We start from the raw sequence: 21,004 nt of genomic DNA, 5'->3' as shown, positions 1-21,004 counted from the left end.
GGCCAAATGATCGAATTAGCCTGGATTCTCCCGATATCGCCAACCCGTAGGTGGGGATATCGGGAGAAGATCCGCTCGCTTGGCGACATCACCAAGCGAGCGGATATGCCCGTGTATGATATTAATGGAATTTTATAAGCTTGCACATCACTAGTTACTAATGCTAAATATTATGCCTCTTCTGCATTCTGTCTACCAGGCACAGTTCACTTTGCTAAGCCCTAGAATGTAAATCACACGTTTCTATCTCAGTTTATGAAACCCTCTGTTGAAGTACATGCTGAAAAATCTCTTCCTGATCCAACCCCCCACCACCCCTGTTTCCAAATCCTAGGTCCTGTCCACAACAAGCTCCTGTATTGCTCTGCCTAATAACAGTACATCTGTGATCAGCAACATTTCTGCCAGTGCATTCCCTCTGTCAGCATCTCTTGCTATTGTCCCATGTCACTCTGGATTGCTCAGTGGGGTAGGGACACCAGTCACTAATTGTTCTTCCTGACCACCCACTGGCATGGCCAGAGCCTTATGGATATCTTGCAGGATGCAGCGGTATAGGTAAGATTCATCTTTTCTTCAGGCACTTATGTGATAATGTATATTGTCCCTTGTGTATAAACAAGCACTTTCTGCATAGTACTCAGAATGTACTCAGAATGCTCAGAACTGCTTATTCACATGTAAAATTACCTTTTACCAAAAATATCTCAACTTCAATTTATTTCACCAATGGTAAAAGTTTGAACCAATTCAAAGAGTGTGAGCTGGGATCAAGAATAGAAATAACAGGTCAGTCTTAAAGAAGGCACTAAAGAGTGAAGTTGCACTTTACACCAATAGAAATTGGTCTCTGTTTTCGTTGTTATTCTGTGCAGCCTTGTTTGGATTCCATTGAACAACCATTGAACAACAAACCTCTAAAGTAAGACTATCAATCTGAGATTTGTAGTTCAACAGCAGATGGAAAATATTAAACAATACACAAATGTTGCACCTCCGGAGGAACATGTAATCCCTTGGATGTTGCTCCCAGTGGCCTCAAAGCAGGTGCTAATTTTTGCATTTCTTGCTTAGGGGCAAGTTTCTGTTGTATAAAAAACAGTTGTACTGCCAAACAGAGACCCCTGTAGACTGCCAGTCCTTATAGGGACTACCAATAGCCAATCACAACCCATATTTGGCACCCGCAGGTACATTTCTCATGCTTGTGTTGCTCCCCAATTCTTTTTACATTTGAATGTGGCTCATGGGTAAAAATGTTGGGATCCCGGCTCTAAACCACCGGAAATTGGGTTATAGATCTGCTTGAGCCCCCTCCTTAAGATACATATAGAAAAATGCACAACATTTAGATTTAATTATTATTTTTAATTCATAACTTAAAGAACAAGGAATTTACCGTGGTGGCAATATATTAAAATATTTTTTTTGTTTTAAAATTATTTTTTTATTAATAATATACCAGTCAGGCAAACATTTGTAACATTGGCACCAACAGTAAATTCTGCTTTCCTTGGCCTTTAATTAATTTTAATTATTTTCAACCCCATCTGCTGTTCAGGAGAACTAAAGCCTAACTAAAGAAGTAGGCTAGAAATGCTGTACATTAGGTTTTGGCCTTCTTTACCAGCCCAAGGCAACCACAACCCTTTAGCATGGGAGACACTTTCCAAGATGGTGACCCCTGTGACAAGTTTGAAGTCCTGGATCATTGCTGCTATTGAGATGGCATTTTTAGGGTTTAGTTCTTCTTTAAGCTAGCTATAATTAAGATCAGTCCATTTGGTGAGGTCAACAAATGAATGGATTTCTGCCCAAATTGTCCACCTACATGCTGGGCAAGTGGGGCTGATCCAAAAGATTGGATCCCAAAAGGTACCTTTGCAGGCTCACTGGGGTGGCATTCATGGAGGGCCCATGTCAGCTCTGTCTAGGCAGGACAAAAGATTTTGATCAGGAGCCATTGAAGGTGCCCAAGCAAAATCTCCCTAGGGCTGAATCGTTAGATAGGGGTAGAATCCCTATTGTGTCTACCTCCATATGTGAAAATTCAGCCCTGAATGTCAGTGGAGGGTGGGAACGATCAAATAAGAACGAACAAATAAATAGCCTAACCAATACTTGAGTTTAGAAAAGTGACATAATTCAGGCCATTCTGTAATAAGCCATTGCCATTCCAATTTACACTCAGGGCAGCACCAGATCTCCACCCTCCTACTTTCTTCAGCAGTCAGCACATGTGCAGACAGACTGACTATAATGCGCATGAACTGATCTTATTTTTCTTTGTCTGAAAGGGTCATGTTTCTAAAGGACAATGAACTTAGAACCTAAAGTGGAGAATTATGGCTATAGCCATTAGGGTATAGGATATACCATATGCAGAATAGCACCAGTCTGTAGATAAAGAGGGGCATAAGAAGGGGGGTAAAAAAAACTGAAGATAGAATGACAGCAATATGAAAAGGTAAGAAGGAGGTTTACCCTAGAAAACTGAGAAAGTGAAAATAGATTTTCTCACTGGCTCTGTTCCAAAGGTTGTAAGCAATCGATACTATGGGTCCAAGGTCGGATATAATCATCATAAATTCCAGACACCTTGCTAGATTGGTGCCAATAAATTATTTAACTCGTAAAATGAACATGCAATATATCACGGTCCAATCAGATTTTTGCATTTATTTTTAAACCAGCAGACTACCTGCAGGCTATTTACAACAGGTAACTGCACTTGTGCAGCTTAGCACCTATGTTAGTAAATGAGCCCTCATGAACATAGTTAATTACACTAAATTACAGATTCCATCATCTTAAAATGCAAAAAAACATGCAAACATCAAAAAAGTTAAAGAATTATTTTTGTGCTTATGACCAGATTATGATGTTCAGCGTGCAGTTATTTTACAAGGGCACTTAGATTTAATTTTTTACTATAGAGAGTGTGAAAGTTCATTGTGCTCTCATTCCTTGTTTCCTCCTTTTGGTTCATGCTGACATGTGTTCTCTAGCACCAACAGACATTTACCTGCTACTGCTCCTGTCTCAGTCTGACCCTCTGGCTCACAACCTCTAACCCTTGCTCATTGGTTAGACCTTCATGGTAGGAAGATGTTTAAGTATCCCGCACCATGGCAAGTGCTCTGCAGTGGTTTGGAGAGAAGGGACGTGGTAAGTGAAATAGAATGTGTCTTACACTTATGTACCTTGTTTGCTCAATTGAGTAGTGTACTTGGTTCAGTTCAACAGTATCAGTTTTGAAAAAGTACTCCGTGTATATGTGTGGCTTGCACATTACAGCAGGTTTCAGTTTAGTTCTGTCCAGCTTTTGCATTTTTGCTGCTGTATCTCTTTTGCTTAATGTTGATTTTACCTTTAAATACTAGAAGCAAATACGAATACCTGGAAACAGTTTTAGGTTACAGAGAATAAAAACTTCTACTATATTTTGTTCCCATATATGTGTGCAAAGCAAATAATTCTCCCCCCAAGGTTTAAGTGTTTGCTGTGAGTCCTGGTAACCTCTTGCAATGCCACTGGGAGGCACCTTCCCCATGTGCCACACCTAGAGCATTCATACCTTTTTGCTTTTTGTTAGTTGCTAGTAGAATTTACAAACACAAATTATTAGTAGGTAAGAGAAATATTTACAATATATATCATAACATATTTTCAATAAGAATCTGCCCTTGCCCCCCACCTCAAAACACATTTCACAATTGTGCCCATATATCCCAAGTGAGTTGGGGGAAAGAAATTCACATTACATACATATATATATATATATATATAAAGAGAGAGAGATATATAGTTGCTATGTCACTGCAAAACACCAGCTTCTGCTGTAGTACAAAGTACTCTAAAAATCAATAGCACAAACAAAATGGCAACAAACCGTTGCTTACATGAGGTAACTACAGACCTTTGCAACACATCTTATGTTATCTTTACCTTATCAGGAAAAAATGTCCTCTTCCTCAAGGATAAAAATTTGTGGCTCTAAGGAAGAAGCTTGTGCTTAGAGATAAAGCAATAGTATAATAGATTATATATTAAATATAATTCAGGGCTAAAAATTGCAAGAATAAAATATCATGCAGGATTTTTCATTGCCACGATGCATAGTGAGAGCCTAGATGCCGGATACCACATAGGTTAGTTCCAAATGACATTTCTGGCACCTGTGATTATTGGCACTTCCTATTTATGTTGCAAGGTGAGGTGAGAAACCAAGTAGCAGTCATTAAAATGCCCCCTGTGTTGTTCAGTACCAAGGTCATAAATTTCAGATTAAAAAGTTGAATAAAATTGCTTCTGTCCTTTTGATTCTGGTATATTGACTATTTAATGTAGAAGAATATATTACTGTTTTAATTGTGACTATTTTTAAACATGCCTGAACTATATCAGGACAATTAGTAGTTGGGCAGGCCCATCTAAGAGACAATAATTAAAGCTCAAATACCACTTATGATAGTAAAAAATATCATACATTTATTTCAATCTGTTAAATATGTAGGTATGGGAAACCCGATATCCAGAAAGCTCTGAATTACGGAAAGCCTGTCTACCATAGACTGCATTATAAGCAAATAATTCAGATTTTAAAAATTGATTTCCTTTTTCTCTGTAAAAATAAAACAGTGCTTTGTATTTGATCCAAACTAAGATATAATTAATCCTTACTGGATGCAAAATAATCTTATTGATTTTAATTCATGTTTTATTGATTTTTTAATAGACAAGGTATGAAGATCCAAATTACGGAAAACCCCTTATCCGTAATACCCTTGGTCCCGAGCATTCTGGATAACAGGTCCTAATTAAAGCTCAAATACCACATATGATAGGTAAAAAATATTGTACAGGTGTACAATATTTTTTACCTATCATATGTGGTATTTGAGCTTTAATTATTGTGTCCAGTGGTTTTACCCCCATTTGGTCACCAGGGGGAGTTTTACCTTATACCACTTTGTATTTTTTGCCCATTTTTTATTTTTTAGTTCCAGGCATCTTCAATATTTTGGTATTAGGCCCATCTAAGAGCCCAATACATGGGCAGATAAGATGATAACTTTGTCTGAAGGGGGCTGAATTGGCAGATTAAATCTGCCTGTGTGTGGCCACCTTTAGTCTGTACAGAGGGTGCAACTATCATTTTGCATAGTGCTAACCAGAGCTGCCGTCAGGTGGTACTCCATCAGGGATCCTGTGGCAAAGGGGGGGCCCAACATGCAAAGGTGTGATTCATGGGTCACAAAGGCCATGGGGCTTGTAGAGAATGGATTATAGGTAGGCTACTGGCATAACTGGGTAGGGCTTGAGGGTTTGAGGGGCTTTTTTTTATTGGGGCTCCAGTTTGGTTGTTTGCAGGATGTCCAGGTGACCAGTGGACTAATAACTGGGTCCCTTGTGGGGATAGTCCTGCTAATTTAGTAGTATGGGGCCCCATGATTTCTGATGGTAGTCCTAGTGCTAACCACAATACTAAAATGCATGAAGATGTGGTGGTTTAGAATAAGTAATGGAGAGGGGGGGTCCGGGGTGCCCTCATGCTTTTATGGAAAAATGCAGAGATCCATTTGATTAAAATCAGTTCTATCTCTCTATCCAATTTGGAAATTACTTCATTCAAAATTACTCTAGCTGCAGACTAAACTGATAATTACCAGAAAATTCTGTGTATTAACTGCTTAATACACATATATGAATGCACAGTACATTTTGCTGCCTATTTCCTTGTTACTGAAAAATGAATTGCTGCTATAAACTAAAGCAGAAATTATGTTCAAGTAATAATGCTGCTGCATGGGACTCTATAGTAGCTTGCCCTGCAAGCATCAGATTTACCTTGCACACAAAATATTCTCTAAATTAATTCTCTTCCCCCAGCACTGTGATCTTGCTTGCCAGTATGCATGCTCAATGGCTGAAAAGTAAAGCCCCAAATGTAATGAAGCATATAAAATTTGCCAAAGTTCAGTTACCCATTGCAACCAATAAGGCGTTTGCTTTTAAACAGGTGATCAGTGAATGCTACTTGCTGATTGGTTTCTATAGGTAGGTAAACCTGTAGCTGACTTTTCACTGTTTATTATATAAACCCTAGCATTCAAATGATGGTGACAAAGGAGTAGGCCCAACAACAGGGTGCACTGGGGTGGTATATCTCAGAATATGGTGGTTCCTGTAGCGGTTACAGGTGTGTGGTGTTAGATTTTCACTTGCAAATTCTGCACTACTATATAAGAGCAGACCTAGGTTTTATTTCTTTTTGTCTATCTTAATATTATATATATATAAATTCATAGCACAAGCAAGCAACACCTACTGATGCTGCATTTCGCACCACACCTTAAATTTTTTTTTCTGGCATTAGGTGCAGATCACAGACAGATGCCAGGCAGGAGTGCTGCCTGCAAGAGCACCAATGGGGTATTTGTAAATGACCATTAAGGGCTCTTACAGTCAGTGTAATGCAGGTTCTTTACAGTATACTAACAAATTCCTGACTGGTTAATCGCTTGTCCATGCTAAATCAAAGGACTTGGGGATTAGTGCATATGAAATTCCCCTTCAAGTGCATAACTACTTAAATATTTCAATCTAATAGAACACCCAGCCATTCCACTATACAGGCACACAATATACATATACTCAGCATTTTTTCTAATACCCTCCTTTCCTTTGGGTGTGGCATTATTATGATCTCTGGACTTTGCCTGTCACTCACTTCTTCTGACACATCTTAGAGATTCGGAACAGAGTGAAGGGACACAGGCCAGAAGAACCAGTATCGCTGAAGGTTAAGGTGAGAGTAAATGCCCATATGGGAAAGCAAGGGAACTAAATGTATTATGAGTGGCAGGAGATAAGTAGAGTGAAGCATGAGCAGCACTGGAAAGTGAGAAAGTAAGGGAATGAGAGGATCAGAATTTGCACACAAATAATTGGAAACCTGCTGGGCCCTCTATTCTTTTGGCCCCCAACAAGCTGCTCACCCTGCAATTTTGATTGCTACAACTCTGACAATACCACTCCTCCAATTTTTAAAAAGATAGAGAGAAGAGAACCTTCCAGAGTACCGAAGTAAAGGAGGGACAACACAGGAATATCCATTGTGCCATGGGTGCCCCTGCCAAACACTTATCTTATAAGCACACACAGCAAACTGTTATTAAACTACCATGTTTAATGGCAAGAGTAGTGCACGTTTATAATGTATGCTGTAATACAGTGTTACTATTTGTAGGGTATAATGCAGAAGTATATATATATGAATATGTATTTCATGAATCTAAGTCTATACATTGTATTACTATTTTGAATGTAAACGTGTGTTTCTATGCCAATACACATGCTTCCAAAAGTACGTTTGTATTTCGGTGTTCCATGTTTTCCAATGCCAACGGCAGCATGTTTGTGTTTGTAAAATGTCGGCTTCTGACATTCTTGGAATTATCTCCAACTGGCCTTATCTGCAGCAGCCAGCAGTACTTGACTGCACTTGATCACGTCAGCCCCCCTCCCATTTCTTATCCCTTTGGTGATACCTTACACAGGCACTTGCAGAACCAGTACTGCACTGAATAACTCAAGGGGATCTATATATAAAAACTGTCTATGGCCATATCTCCTCAGGGGTTACAAGAAAGTATGCATCAGACTGGATACATTTTAATAACTTGTCCTTAATCCTCACAAGGCTAATAATAGGACATATTTTGCCCCCCTGAGTGCTCTAGCTATTTTTCTTACATCAACATCTACTACAGCAGGGATCCCCAGCCTTTTTTAATTGTGCCTTACACACAGATGTAAAAAGTGTTGGTGAGCCACACAAGAGTGAAAAAACGTCTCTGGGGATGCCAAATAAGGACTGTGATTGGCTTCTTGTATCCCCATGTGGAATGATAGTGCAGGGAAATGTATTTCCCAGTATGCAAGGTTGTTGTTTGCCCATGTACCAATCAAACCAACCAATTCTGGATGGCACAATTCTTTTTTTTTTTGTTTATAAAAAAATGCTGCATTTCTTTCTTGAGAGAAATTAACCCTGCTAACAATTTAAGCTGACAATTTAGTTCTGCAATGCACATTGTATTTGTGACAGCTGCAGCAAAATAAGGGTAACATGGACTGCCTTTTACTTGCACCCCCTTTTGTAGTAACATTGTGCCTTTACATTAATAGCCACATTAAGCATATTGGTGCAAAAACCTTTGTACAATCGCTTTATGTATGGTGTTTCTGAGTGTCAGCTTAGTGAATAAGCCCCTGAGAGCTTTTTATAATCTGTACGTGGCGCAAGTCTCAAGCACATCTTTTCGTTAAAGGAAGAGCTACAATCTATGGTGCACTCTTGGCCATGGCCCCAGCATGCCAATTCAGAAAAGCAGGGAGCAAAACGAGTCATATTTCCCCCACTTCAATGCAAGTCTAAGAATGAAGGAATTGAGTTGCCAGTGTTGTAATGTGAATTAGTCATTTAAAATAAAGTGCATTACACCCTCATTACTAACAAGCATTACTGTAATCCTGCAAATATGCATTACACCATCAGTTGTTGAACTACAACCTTTGGCTGACATCTTTATCGGGTTATTCACACACATAACACCTTCTTTACTCATACATGAGTGCTAGCCATACATTGAAAGATCTCTGAGGTTGCCAAACAAGTGGATTTTTTCCTGATACAGTTTTGTCACCCTGAGATATCGGGCTGATCAACAGGAATCAGACCATTGGAGCAAGGACCACACCAACAAGCCAATATGGTCCTCACAAACTCCTTAATCTTTATTTATATACATTTCTTTTTAGCCCTTCTTTTAGGATGCAATTTCTTTAATAAAATTCTTAGGGGCAGATTTTTTAAAATGTGAGTTTAGAGCTTAATACATAAAAACTCACCCATGTTCTATTCATTCCTATGGGATTTTGGAAGAGTATTAATCAAATGGTGAATTCTAACTTTCACCCAATAATAAATACACTTCTAAAAATCCCATAGGAATGAATGGAACGTGGGTAAGTTTTTATGTATTAAAAACTCTAAACTAACATTTTAATACAGTAAATCTGCCCCATAGATTTTGAAAGTTATACAGACTTTCCTGTCTTCTTTTGGGAAACACCCTAAATAATTGCTATTTCTGCACCATTCCTTCACTGTTTGCCCATTACTGAAAAAAACCAATGACACTTTTCAGCAGATTGTTTTAGATTTGGACCCACGCATTTACAATTCAGCTATGAATGCTGTACACTGTACTTTTAAGTAGCATTCATACTCAAAGGGAATCGTTCAACTATATTTGTTTTTAATGATCAGTTTACTTACAATTTAAATATTTATTAATTACACTGTCTAGTGGCGTACCCAACTAGGACTGGGTACAGCCACAATCTACCTAAACTAATGTATGATATAATGTATGATATAAAGTCATATTATTATACAGCCTTACAAACTTCTTTGAAGTTAATGACCTATCTATGATTTACGTAATAAACTGCTTTTGTATGACTGTGACTAACTCTTCCTGGAACATATTATCAAGGATGGCCATAGATCATCAAGATATGTCACTTTTGCTTATAGAGCCACTTGTTTGGAATGTGGCACAAGAAAGATCTAATTTAACATGTATTTGCTTGGCAGTACCCACCAAAGAGTAAAATAGCTTTGATGCTATGAGAGGGCATTCTGGGGTTAAAGAGAATATGGTCTAGTAAAGAAGGGGCTGCCTCACAGGCTTGCAAAAGTTCACATCCTCTGCAAACTAAGCAGATGGAATTTACAGGCCATCAGCAATAATTAACCAAGTTTGACAGAACTGATAAAAATTTGGTATAATGTATGCATGCACACAGATACCTTGAACGTTGCTCTAAAGAATTTATGGTAGGAGAACATTAATTAGCTTGTTACAGATTTCTATAGATGGGTGCTGTGAACACGAACATACTGGAAATGACTGTTTTTTTCTTTTTTTATTGCATCAGATCTCTAATGAGGAAAAAGCTAAAAGTCTCTACTTGAATGACACAAGTCACTCTCAGACTGAGGTGCCGACAGGCAATATCTCTGATCTGCATAGCACTAACTCATTTGGGCTGCAGCTAACAAACTCCCCTAAAGACCAAACAGTTGGCTTACCTGAACAAGGAAAAAATGATTTTGAAACTCAAGCAGTAATTTTGACAGAGTTTGTCAGCACACGTGATGAAGAAACAAGATATGAAAACGAATTGCAGGTGACAGATAAAGAGAAAAAAACTTTTTTAGAAGAGAACAGATTTTTCAGTCAGGATATAAACTACACATCTGAAGTAAAGGAGCCAAACACATCTAAACCTCAAAGAATTGAGGTTCCTATTTCTGTCATGGATAGAATAACCAGGAGTTCCATCTACTCATTATCCTCAGCAAAAGATACAGAGAGCTGCAAGGAAGAAGCAGGCCAGGAGACCAATTCAACTGCTCAACATAGTCCTAGAATGGAGGGAAGAAGTATGAGCAGGGATGTGTGGGTCCCTCATCCAGAGCGAGATAGCCAGTTGCGTTTGTTGAAAGAAGATAAACGCTTTGATATAAGGGCATATCGTTCTCAGACCAGTCCAACCAAGCTTTTTACAGATGATGATTCAGAGGATGAATTTAGACCTCGCTCGCGGGATCTTACACCAGAAAAATTGTTGGAGCTTGATGCACAGCGAAAGGACATAATTAAAAGACAAGGGCAGCGGAAAAGCTTGGACATGGAAGAGCTGAGAGTCTCATTAGATGAGACAGGGAGTTCCACTTCAGGTGTTGACATAAATGGGTTGGATAATAGACCCAATACTGACCAGATAAACTTTGAAGCTGCCAGACAACAATTTCTGATGTTAGAGAAGAAAAAAGAAAACCTACCACTCCCTAGCCCCCAGGTTCATTCCAAGCTGACCCGCCTTTCCTCTCAGATTATGCTTGAAAATGACAATATCAACCAAGGCAAAACAGGGGACATTCCTAGGAAAGTGTGGGATATTGTTTCACCCAATAGTGAGAGTCAACCCATATCAAGCAGAAGTAGAAGTTCCAGCCAGCTCTATAATAATATTTCTGGGGAGATATATGCTGATAATGTAGACTCTAAAGCAGAGGAAAAACCATCAAACTATCAAATAACAGAGGAAGAACTTGATGACATTCCAAATCCAAGTAATGAGACACCAATTGAGAGGGAAATCAGATTAGCCAAGGAAAGGGAAGAGAACTTGAGGAGAGAGAGAGGCATCCAAATTAGTTCAGAAACCAATGAGATTGTAGAAATCCTCAAAAATCCTGTTGTTCCTTTCAATTCAAATGTGCCATCTCAAAAAAAGAGCAAAGACAGGGCTCGTACCTCTATCTTTCTACAGAGGGAAATTGAAAAAGAGGCCCAAAGGGAAGCTGACCTAAAAAATGAGGGTAAAGTGGCTGGGCTTTATGATAAGGGAAGTGCTCAGGAGATAGATGAGCGCAGGAAATTGTTTGAGCAGCCAGATGATATTTCTGTGAAACCACAGTATGCAACAACAAAAACAATCTTTAAGGGAACAATAAATAGCTACAGCACAGGAGATGACATAACTCAAGTTGATTTTGGAGAACCTAATGAAAAAAACAATGATAATAGTCAGGATTCCCAGCTGCCATATAGTGTAAGAACCAACTGGAAGCCAACTCCCATGAACACATATAGATATAGAAGACAGAGTTTAGAAAACATATTAGACAGTAAGCCATCTTCAGAATCTTCCATTTTACACAAAGAAAATGCCCATGTTAAACCACTGGAATCCCATTTATCTGTGAAAGAGGATGAAGATGAAGATGAAAAGAGGAAGCAGTTGTTTGATAGAAAAACTGCAAACCCTGAAGCAATATACAGTGTCAACAGGCTTAGGCCTTCTCTGTCCAACATTATTGAGCAAGAGATCAAGCAAACATTAGAGAGGGATAGGGAGCTAAAAGAACAAAGAAGGAGAAGTGAAGTGGCTTCAATAACGTCACCTGTAGACATCCAAACCCCTGTTCCTGTCAATGGCTACACCCAATATGAAAGACCAATACTGACTTCAGGTAAACACATTTTACATTCGGGACCCTAATAACTTTAACCTTCTGTTAACCAAGAATTATTCAATATTTAGATTCAATATAAAATTCGATATGATGATAAAAATTTCGTCTGTCAGTAGAATATGTTGTTAATTACATGAGTCATTTAAAATTTTTTCTCTTTTTTAGGTTTTTCTAACCAGTGGTCGCCTGCTCCACACAGAGCCAACCCCGGAACTCCTTCATATATATTGTCTGAAGAACAAACATTTAAGTTAAAGAGATACCCTAAATTTGTTGCAACAGAATCAGACTCAGACCAACTAAGGAAGTATGGGGAAGATAGCTGGGTAAGTGTTAAAACTTTTAGCATTAGGTTTGTAGTATAGCCATAACTGTCAATGTCAGCTTCAGCACTTTGGGCCACCAGACAGTGTATACTGGAGAGGGAATAAGGATTTTCCTATCAACATTCTGGTTTGTGCTCTACTACAAATATGGAATTTTATAGTGCCAATAACCATCTGGCCACTCTGCATTGTTTGCCTTGTTTTGTGTTTTACACTTAAGAAGTGCAAAGCCAATAATCTGAAGTGAGGCCCTAAGAGGTAGTACCTTAGGGTTTTAAGGGCCCATTTGATGGCCAGACATTCCCTCTTTACAATGGTGTATTTTCTTTCACCTGGAATTAGCCTCCCTATGTATGTAAGCCACGGAGCGCTCTAGTCCCATAATCCCTTGGGATAGCACAGTCCTTAGACCTACATCTAAGGCATCAGTCTGGACTATGACTTGCCCCTTAAATCTAGTAGTGATCAAAATTAGGCATTTAGGCAGTGTGGCTTTGAGATTTCTGAAGCTTTTTTGGCTCCAGGTAACCATGTAACTACTGTTATGGGACCTGTTATCCAGAATGCTTTGGACCTAGGGCCCCTCCTGCCATGAGGCTAAGTGAGAACCTTGCCTCAGGCGGCAGGAAGCGGCTAGTTACCTAGGGCAACGAAAAGCCGCCTCTAGTAACTTTAAGGGACAAATTTTAATTTGTTAAAATGAAAATTAGGCTCTGCAAGTGCAGAGAGCGCAATAGCTCTTTCTGCACTAGCGATTACAGACCCGCTCTGAAGCTAAATTTGTAAGAGTGTAGTGGGAGAGAGAAGGCGACATTAGGGCTGCAGCCTCACGTGGCAGCAGCCCCAGAATTGCTGCTGTTGGGACCTGGAGTTTTCCGGATAAGAGGTCTCCGTAATTTGTATCCTAATACTTTAAGTCTACCAAAAAATGATTGAAACATTTACCGTATATACTCGAGTATAAGCCGATCCGAATATAAGCCGAGGTACCTAATTTTACCTAAGAAAACTGGAAAAGCTTATTGACTCGAGTATAAGCCTAGCGTGGGAAATTATTTTACTATGGGGCTAGGTTAAATACATAAACAGCATGGAGTTGGAGAGAGAAAAGTTTGCCTCATAGTTTTTATTGTTTAACCTTTTATTATTATTTTTTTTTTTTACTGTCAGTTTGGGAAGGCTAAGAAAGCTGCCATACTGAGTATCAATCCGCACATCACTACCTCTCATATAATATCACATAGTACATATTCACTGCCAGTCTTACTGTCCACTACCATTTTCCTTTCACTTCATAAGGAAATGCTTGGCAGAATAACAGATTGAAATTTGCAACATCACATTACAAGAAGACATTAACAAAGATTTGGGAAGCCCTGCCATTTGGGAAGTACTTGCCATAATGCTGTGCATCTCCTGTACGCGCTCCCATCCTGCTGTCTTCGCTCCTCTGCGTGCGCTCCCAGCGTTTAATCGTGCGCTTCAATCCTACGCTGTGTGCGCTCCCTTGGTATCAGTGATTCATTCCAACGAGTGTGCTTCAATCTAACTCAGGTCCCTTTCGATGCAGACGCGTATGCACGTACGCAAGCAAACACGCACGCGTCTGCTGAAACCTAGAAACAGCCATCAGCACGCACGCGCATTTGCAAACATGCGTGTTTGCTTGCGTACATGCATATGCGTCTGCATCGAAAGGGACCTGAGTTAGATTGAAGCACGCTCGTTGGAATGAATCACTGATACCAAGGGAGCGCACACAGCGTAGGATTGAAGCGCACGATTAAACGCTGGGAGCGCACGCAGGACAGGAGCGCGTACAGGAGATGCACAGCATTATGGCAAGTACTTCCCAAATGGCAGGGCTTCCCAAATATATATACTCGAGTATAAGCCGAGGTTGACTTTTTCAGCACATTTTTGGTGCTAAAAAACTCGGCTTATACTCGAGTATATACGGTAATGAACCAAAAGGATTGTTTTGCCTTAAATAAGGATTTCAGTTAGGATTAACTACAAGGTACACTGTTTTATTATTACATAGAAAAATCTGAATCTTAAAAATTTGAATTATTTTATTAAAATGGAGTCTATGGAAGATGTCCTTCCCGTAGAGCCTTCTGGATAATGGGTTTGCAGATAATGGAGACCATAACTGTAGGATGAATTTTCTCTCACTTGTTTCCTTTTTTGTCCTGTCAATTAATTGTGGCAATAACCGTCAGTAAGTTCGAGGGTGGTTATATACTTTGCTGGGCCAAACCTTTTGATCAGCTTTTTGCTCACAGGCATTGGATATGCTTTGGATTTAAAACTTTCATTCCGTTGTCTGAAGTTGTTACAAAAAATGGAGACTTCCATCTGGCTTTGATATTGGAACATCAAGACTAGACCATTCTCTGCAGAGTTCTTCTATTAACCCAATGCCTAACATCTTTTTAACGTCATCTGACATTCAAGAACGTTCAAGAACACTATGGGCAAGGGTGTAGGGTCCACTTGTCTTCACCTGCATTTTGTAGGCAGGGAGAAGCGGATTCTCTCCTATACGCTTCTGTTTCTAGATGCACTGAAAGGCACAGTGTCGGCCTGAGCGCAGCTACACGTAGCTCAGACCGGCCCGAAAATACATGCTCGTTTCGTGTTTTTGGAATGGCCTCCGCAACGTGTAGCTGCACTCAGGCCAACATTGTGTCTGTCAGTGCAGCTAGACACAGGAACGTATAAAAGCGAATTCTTCTTTTTGGTAAATATGAAAATCCAAATCTCTGACATTTGATAAAAATGAGTAGAAAAACAAATTCATCCATATGAATTTCAAAAGAATATGTTCATTAAAAAAATATATCGTTTTCTGGGGTAAATGTTTTGTGCTGTTGGGGTTTTTTTGATTTATGCAGTTCAGGAATCCCCATAAAACTATTTATAAATGGTATTGGCGCATTTACAATACACAAAAGGTCTTTAACAGAGACCCTAATGCAAAGTGTGCTTAGTATTTTTTCTAAAAGCGCTTGAGTCTGAGGTCTAGCTGCACTCTGCACCTAGCACTGGGTCGGAAATGTGGCACTAGGTTCAGTACAAATGGGTGCAAGGCAACCCTCTCCTTACAGTCTGCCAGGTAGTAGATCTTTTTTATTATAAAGGTAAGTAACAGTGGATGAGTTGTTTTCTTTTGTGCCTCCGACCCTATATTCTTTAAACTATGACTTCTGGAACTGAGCAATGTAATTCACAAACATCCATCAGTATTTGTTCTTACATTCCTGGATCAAGGCTTTTTACTGCATGCTTGTAAGCACATAAATGTACACTGGCTCACACAAATAAAAGTTGCCACTTAATGTCAGGGTACAGAGAGTTGCATCACACACAAACATGTTCAGCCCCCAATACCTTTCTTCAGGGGAACTTTCAATAACAACCCCTTTTACAAGGCCAAACTCAGTGCTACCAGCTTTAACAGGTGCTTTCTACAGGTTCCAGACACCTTCTCAGATATAAGGCTTAAAGCAAACAGGGATCCTTTTTTGCCCTGAACTTCCCAATTCGGCCCTAACATGTGGGGTATCCTCAGGGATGCAATTTGGTATTGGTAATGCAATGAATATATCATATAACACATATTTACAGTAAGCCAAATACAATGAAGCAGCTACATATCTACATATATGTTTCTGTTCAGAAAATAAATTAAGACCTCTCTTAGAGGAATCCTCTGTGCTAAAGGTAACCCGTTTCTAACTGTCTCCCTATTTCTGCCCCCTCAGTATGCTGGCATTGACCCAACAGATGACGTCAACACTGAGGTAATTAAGTTTTGCTTTGCTTGTTCTTAAATACTATGTCTTACAGTTATATCAATTGTTCACCTAGCCTAAAAGATCATTAAAAGGAGGGACAGCACCCTTAAGTAGGAATTATTATTTATGAATGTCACCACAAAGCATTGGGGCATACATAAAACAGATGACTAGTGATGAGTTTCCCATTTAGGTTTGTCTAAAAAATAGCAAAAATGGTGAACAATTTGCAAAAAGGCAAAAAATATGCAAAATGCATTTCTTGCAGCTACTTTTTTCATGACTTTTTTTACACGCACAATTTTTTTTCCAATTTCAAAAACATTAAAGCTAATGGGTCTTTACTCCCATTCCATATTCAGTATGGACTTAGTTTTGTGTATGAAGGCTTTATGCTGCTGAAACTGCAAACTGTTGCCACAAAGTAGTATATACAAAGAAGTATAGAATTGTCAAGAATGTCATTGTGAGATGTACAGTTAAAATGTGATTACACCTAAACCAAGTGCCCTAGCCAAAACAGAAAACATTATTCCACGTAAATGACTTGGCAGTCTGTTTCTCCACACGTCCTAAAACACATGCACCACAGTCAGGGCCGGACTTCCAGTCTTCCAGTCACCTCCTCCCACGAGTGCGCATGCGCGAACAGCGGGTCACCGCGCACATGCGCGGAAGGCCACACTTGCATACGGAGCAGTGGGGAGAAGTCCCCATTGCTCCGTATGGAAGCAAAATTTTAAGATTTTGGTGCGGCGGGGCGGCATGCCGCCCCCAAATTTGTTCCGCCCTAGGCCCGGGCCTTTGTGGCCTCTCCACAAATCCGGGCCTGACCACAGTCAAGTGCAGAAGCTGTGCAGTGACTCTAGCCACACTAAGATCATTTACTTATACCCTCAAAAGGTTTTTTTTGTACATGAATACTTTTATACTTTGTACTTTGTACAAAATACTTTTATAGTTATTGCCATGTTTTATATAAATAGGGAAATATACAGCATACATTGAACAGCATTTTTGTATCTCCTTCAGTCTCTGTTAAAGAGCAGGGCAGGTAATCAGTGCTGGACGGGGCTGGTGTTTCACCAGGAAAAAACCCGGTGGGCCACTGATCCAGGCCTGCCCCTGCCGCTAACTGCAAGCACCAGCAAATATCCCCCAAGAAGGATTTGCAGTAAGCGGTGGAGGGAGTTTAATGTTGCGACTGGAGTGGGGGGCCCCCAAGGTGGACCCCATGCACCCCAGTCAGACCCTACAGGCATTAGTCACACAAAGTGCTAACTTAATACTCAGAATAAAACCTCATAATGTTGGGGGAGAATTTAGGAATACTTTTATCCCCTCAAAAATATGTTATATACTATGTTATATGTATATATAGAAAGTAAATAGCCAGTAGGCAGCACACCATTAGTATGGGATAATACTTGGGTGCCAGTGCAATGGTGTCATAGACATAATCAAAAATAGTGACAGCACTCACAGGAAATTCACACAAAAATGCAGTAAGGTAAAAATGAAGTTTATTGGGTCCGACATTTCAGTTCCCGACTGGAACTTTCATATAGAATGTTATATGTATACCAGAATGTATAATGTTTAGTTAATTAGAAAAAAAGTCAAAACCAGCACCATTTTTATGTTAATAATAATATCCCTTTACAATAGAAAACAAGACAATAGAAAATAAGACAATAGAACAAGGTTCACTATACAGAAAATCTCAAGAACATAGATGCCAGTTTTCTGACCTGAAGTATCACACAGATATGCAAAGCAAGTGTTTCCAATGACAGCAACAATATAATAATGAAATGAATTGTTTCCAACAGATTGTGGAGTCTACACGTGTAAATCGGCACAAAAACAGAATGGCTATGCGCTGGGAGGCAGGATTGTATGCCAACGAGTCTAGTGATTAAATCCAGGAGACCCCAGGCTGATTTTCGTTTAACTACTAACCCCTTAGCCATTAGAAAGGCCCTTTTGGACACATGACTTGCTGTTTGGTAAACTCGTTACTTTAAAATTGTAGTGGAATGGCAATGAAGTAATGAGAAGAATTGTCTCAAGTCTTTTTGTTTTTTTATGGAGCCTTATTTCCAGCTTGAACAGAATATACCCAAATGAAGGAAGTAAAACTTATCTTGTTTTATTAAGGAAGTACAGATTCCTTTGAATCCTGATTTTGTTTCCACTACACATATAAGGAGAGTGGCTGTTATTACTGGAAAATTTGTTATAAGTGGGTCACATTTAGAACAAGAGAATTGTGATTATCCACTATGTATGTATTATACAATTGATATGAGTGACTGACTTTTTAAATACTATCCCTACTAGTAAATTAGACTCAGTACTGCCTTTACATCTTTGACTGCCAGGCAATGTTATTGCCTCACCATTCCATGAACTGAATGAAATCCAAAAATGTAGAATCTCAGTTTCTGGCACTTTGTAACATTTTTTTTAGCCAGCCAGTGTTGGCAGTCAAAGGGTTAAATAACTGCTACTTAATAGATGTGTGGGAATCAACAGGGGGCCTAAGCAAGTAGCAAGGCAAATATTTTTTTGTAAACTATTTAATTTTTGTACAGAAGTATCAAACTGCTTTTCCAGTGTCATGAAATAAATAAAAGTCCCCACTTTGGGACTTTCATATGCCATTGATTTTTCTACTTTATGTAACTGTAATTATGAATCAGATGCATTAATTACATAATAGCTATTTAATCCCCTATGGAGGAGTGATAAGGTAAACAGACTTGGTGCAGGGCCTAATTTAGCATTTAGGATTGCTGGAAATGTGCCTTATGTGGAAAAGGAGGGAAGCCGGCTTCACTCCATGCTAATTGTCTTCCAAGCTCTTAACTACTTACATTTAAATTAAAAAAAATTTGAAAGGCTAATGCTTCTGTGTTTGTGTTTTGTTATACTTGAGTTTTGCCATCAACATGCATTTGTGCCAGTTTAACAATAAATACAAGGTACTGTCCTACTGTTAGAGACAATGCAGGCCAATAAAAAAATGTTTAGCTAGTACCCCATTGCAAATGGCAATTATATTTTTGTACCAAAAATATAATTTTAAAGAGGATCTAAATACTGAATCATAGCACTAACATTGTGCCAAATGTTTTTCTTTCACTCAGTAAAAACATTACTCCCCAACCAGGGGACTGAAGACATAGGTAGCTAGAAAACACTGAAGCATTCAAAATAAAAACACAAGGTGGGGCTACCTGTTATCAGACAGAAACAGTCAATAATTTCTATACTTCCAGTGTAGCATGCATGGGTAACTAAAGGCTCAATATTCAGTTTGGCTATCAGCTCAAGTTAGCTTTTATTATATCCAAATCCACGTCAATGACTAATATTGCACTGGTCAACGCTTGCTGTCAGAACTGTTATTGACTAAACTCATCCTAGATTGTTGGAAGAGTTCAATTCTTTCATAAAAATAAGCCCAAAGGTGAAACGGTAAGATTACTAATAGGTCAGACCTCGTCTATTCCTATTTGCTCTTCTAGCTTAGCAAAACTTGTAGTGCCCACTCATCATCTTCAGTTTCTTTTTTAACTTTTGCATCCTCCACCACACCAAGTAAGGGAAATTCTAACACCATGTTAAAAAAATATAACAAAAATTAGCTGCATCCCTTAATGCATGCTGATGACATTACTTGGTGTTACCACTTTTGTAAATTGGCTATGAAAGAAGTTTTGAGAGGTCAAAGCTTCCCTCTTCCTAATACAATCTAATGCTGGATGGTTGCCACCTTAAGCAACCTTATAACACCCAATTTATGTTCCAGAGGGTGGTGGGAATCAAACAGCGAGTACTGTACTGATGGTATACTTTTTATTTCTAAATTACACTGTTTACATTACAAATAATTCACTCTACCATTTCAAATGTTGCTCTTAAACCACACACTGCATTGGTGTGTGGGCAGCCATCTCATTGCATTGTGCCTGATTCTGAGCTTTTAGAAGGAGCCAGCGCTACACATTAGAACTGCTTTCAGATAACCTATTGTATCTCCTTCTCCCATGTAATTGGACTTGGATTTTTTTACTTCTAAGGGCCGTGACACACGGGGAGATTAGTTGCCACGTGACAAATCTTCCTTGTCGCAGGCGACAAATGTCCCCGAAATGCCATCCCACCGGCTAGAATGTAAATCGTCGGTGGGATGGCATACGCGGCGCCAAAATCGCGGAAGTTTCCTCTCAAGGCAACTTCGGCAATTTTGGGAAATCACAGTGCCGCGTATGCCATCCCACCAGCGATTTAGGTTCTAGCCTGTGGGATGGCATTTCGGGGAGATTAGTCGCCCGCGACAGGGGAGATTTGTCATGCGGCGACTAATCTCCCTGTCTGTTACGGCCCTAAATGCTATTCTGATTCCACTTTTAGCAATACAGGTGTCAGGGAGCTGCTGTCTCGCTACCTTCCCATTGTTCTGCTGCTCACCTGCTGGAGGGGGGGAGGAGAGTGATATCACTACAACTTGCAGCTCAGCAGTAACATATGACTGAAGTTTATCAGGGTACAGGTCACATGGCTGTGGCACCCTGGGAAATGAGGAATATGCAGTGTTGGACTGAAATGCCAGGGGCCCAACAAAAAGCCTTAGACGGTGGGCCCACTCTTTAAACTATTTTTCATCCACTTCTCACTCAACCTCTATTTTCCTAGTTTTTAATCTTTACATACTATAATCCATTCTTCTTTAAATTTAGTCGATTTGT

The 21,004-nt window shown here is 39.4% G+C and overlaps 1 protein-coding gene across 2 annotated transcripts; it reads left to right on the top strand.

The window, feature by feature from the left end:
* The first annotated feature begins 222 nt into the window (after positions 1-222).
* misp (mitotic spindle positioning) lies at positions 223-19,156 on the top strand. Of its 2 annotated transcripts, XM_018096893.2 has the most exons (6): positions 223-558; positions 3,009-3,168; positions 10,012-12,115; positions 12,284-12,444; positions 16,215-16,253; positions 18,080-19,156. In XM_018096893.2, the coding sequence occupies exons 2-6, from the start codon at positions 3,109-3,111 to the stop codon at positions 18,167-18,169; spliced, it is 2,454 nt and encodes an 817-aa protein (XP_017952382.2). In that variant the 5' UTR covers positions 223-558; positions 3,009-3,108; the 3' UTR covers positions 18,170-19,156. The 2 variants fall into 2 exon arrangements, with proteins under 2 accessions (XP_017952382.2, XP_002937429.2); XM_002937383.5 differs by lacking the exons at positions 223-558; positions 3,009-3,168 and adding an exon at positions 6,706-6,811.
* The last annotated feature ends 1,848 nt before the right edge of the window (positions 19,157-21,004 follow it).

Source organism: Xenopus tropicalis, chromosome 1 (genome assembly GCF_000004195.4).
Source record: "Xenopus tropicalis strain Nigerian chromosome 1, UCB_Xtro_10.0, whole genome shotgun sequence".
Taxonomy (NCBI): Eukaryota; Metazoa; Chordata; class Amphibia; order Anura; family Pipidae; genus Xenopus; species Xenopus tropicalis.
This window is presented reverse-complemented; position numbering and strand designations above follow the sequence as displayed.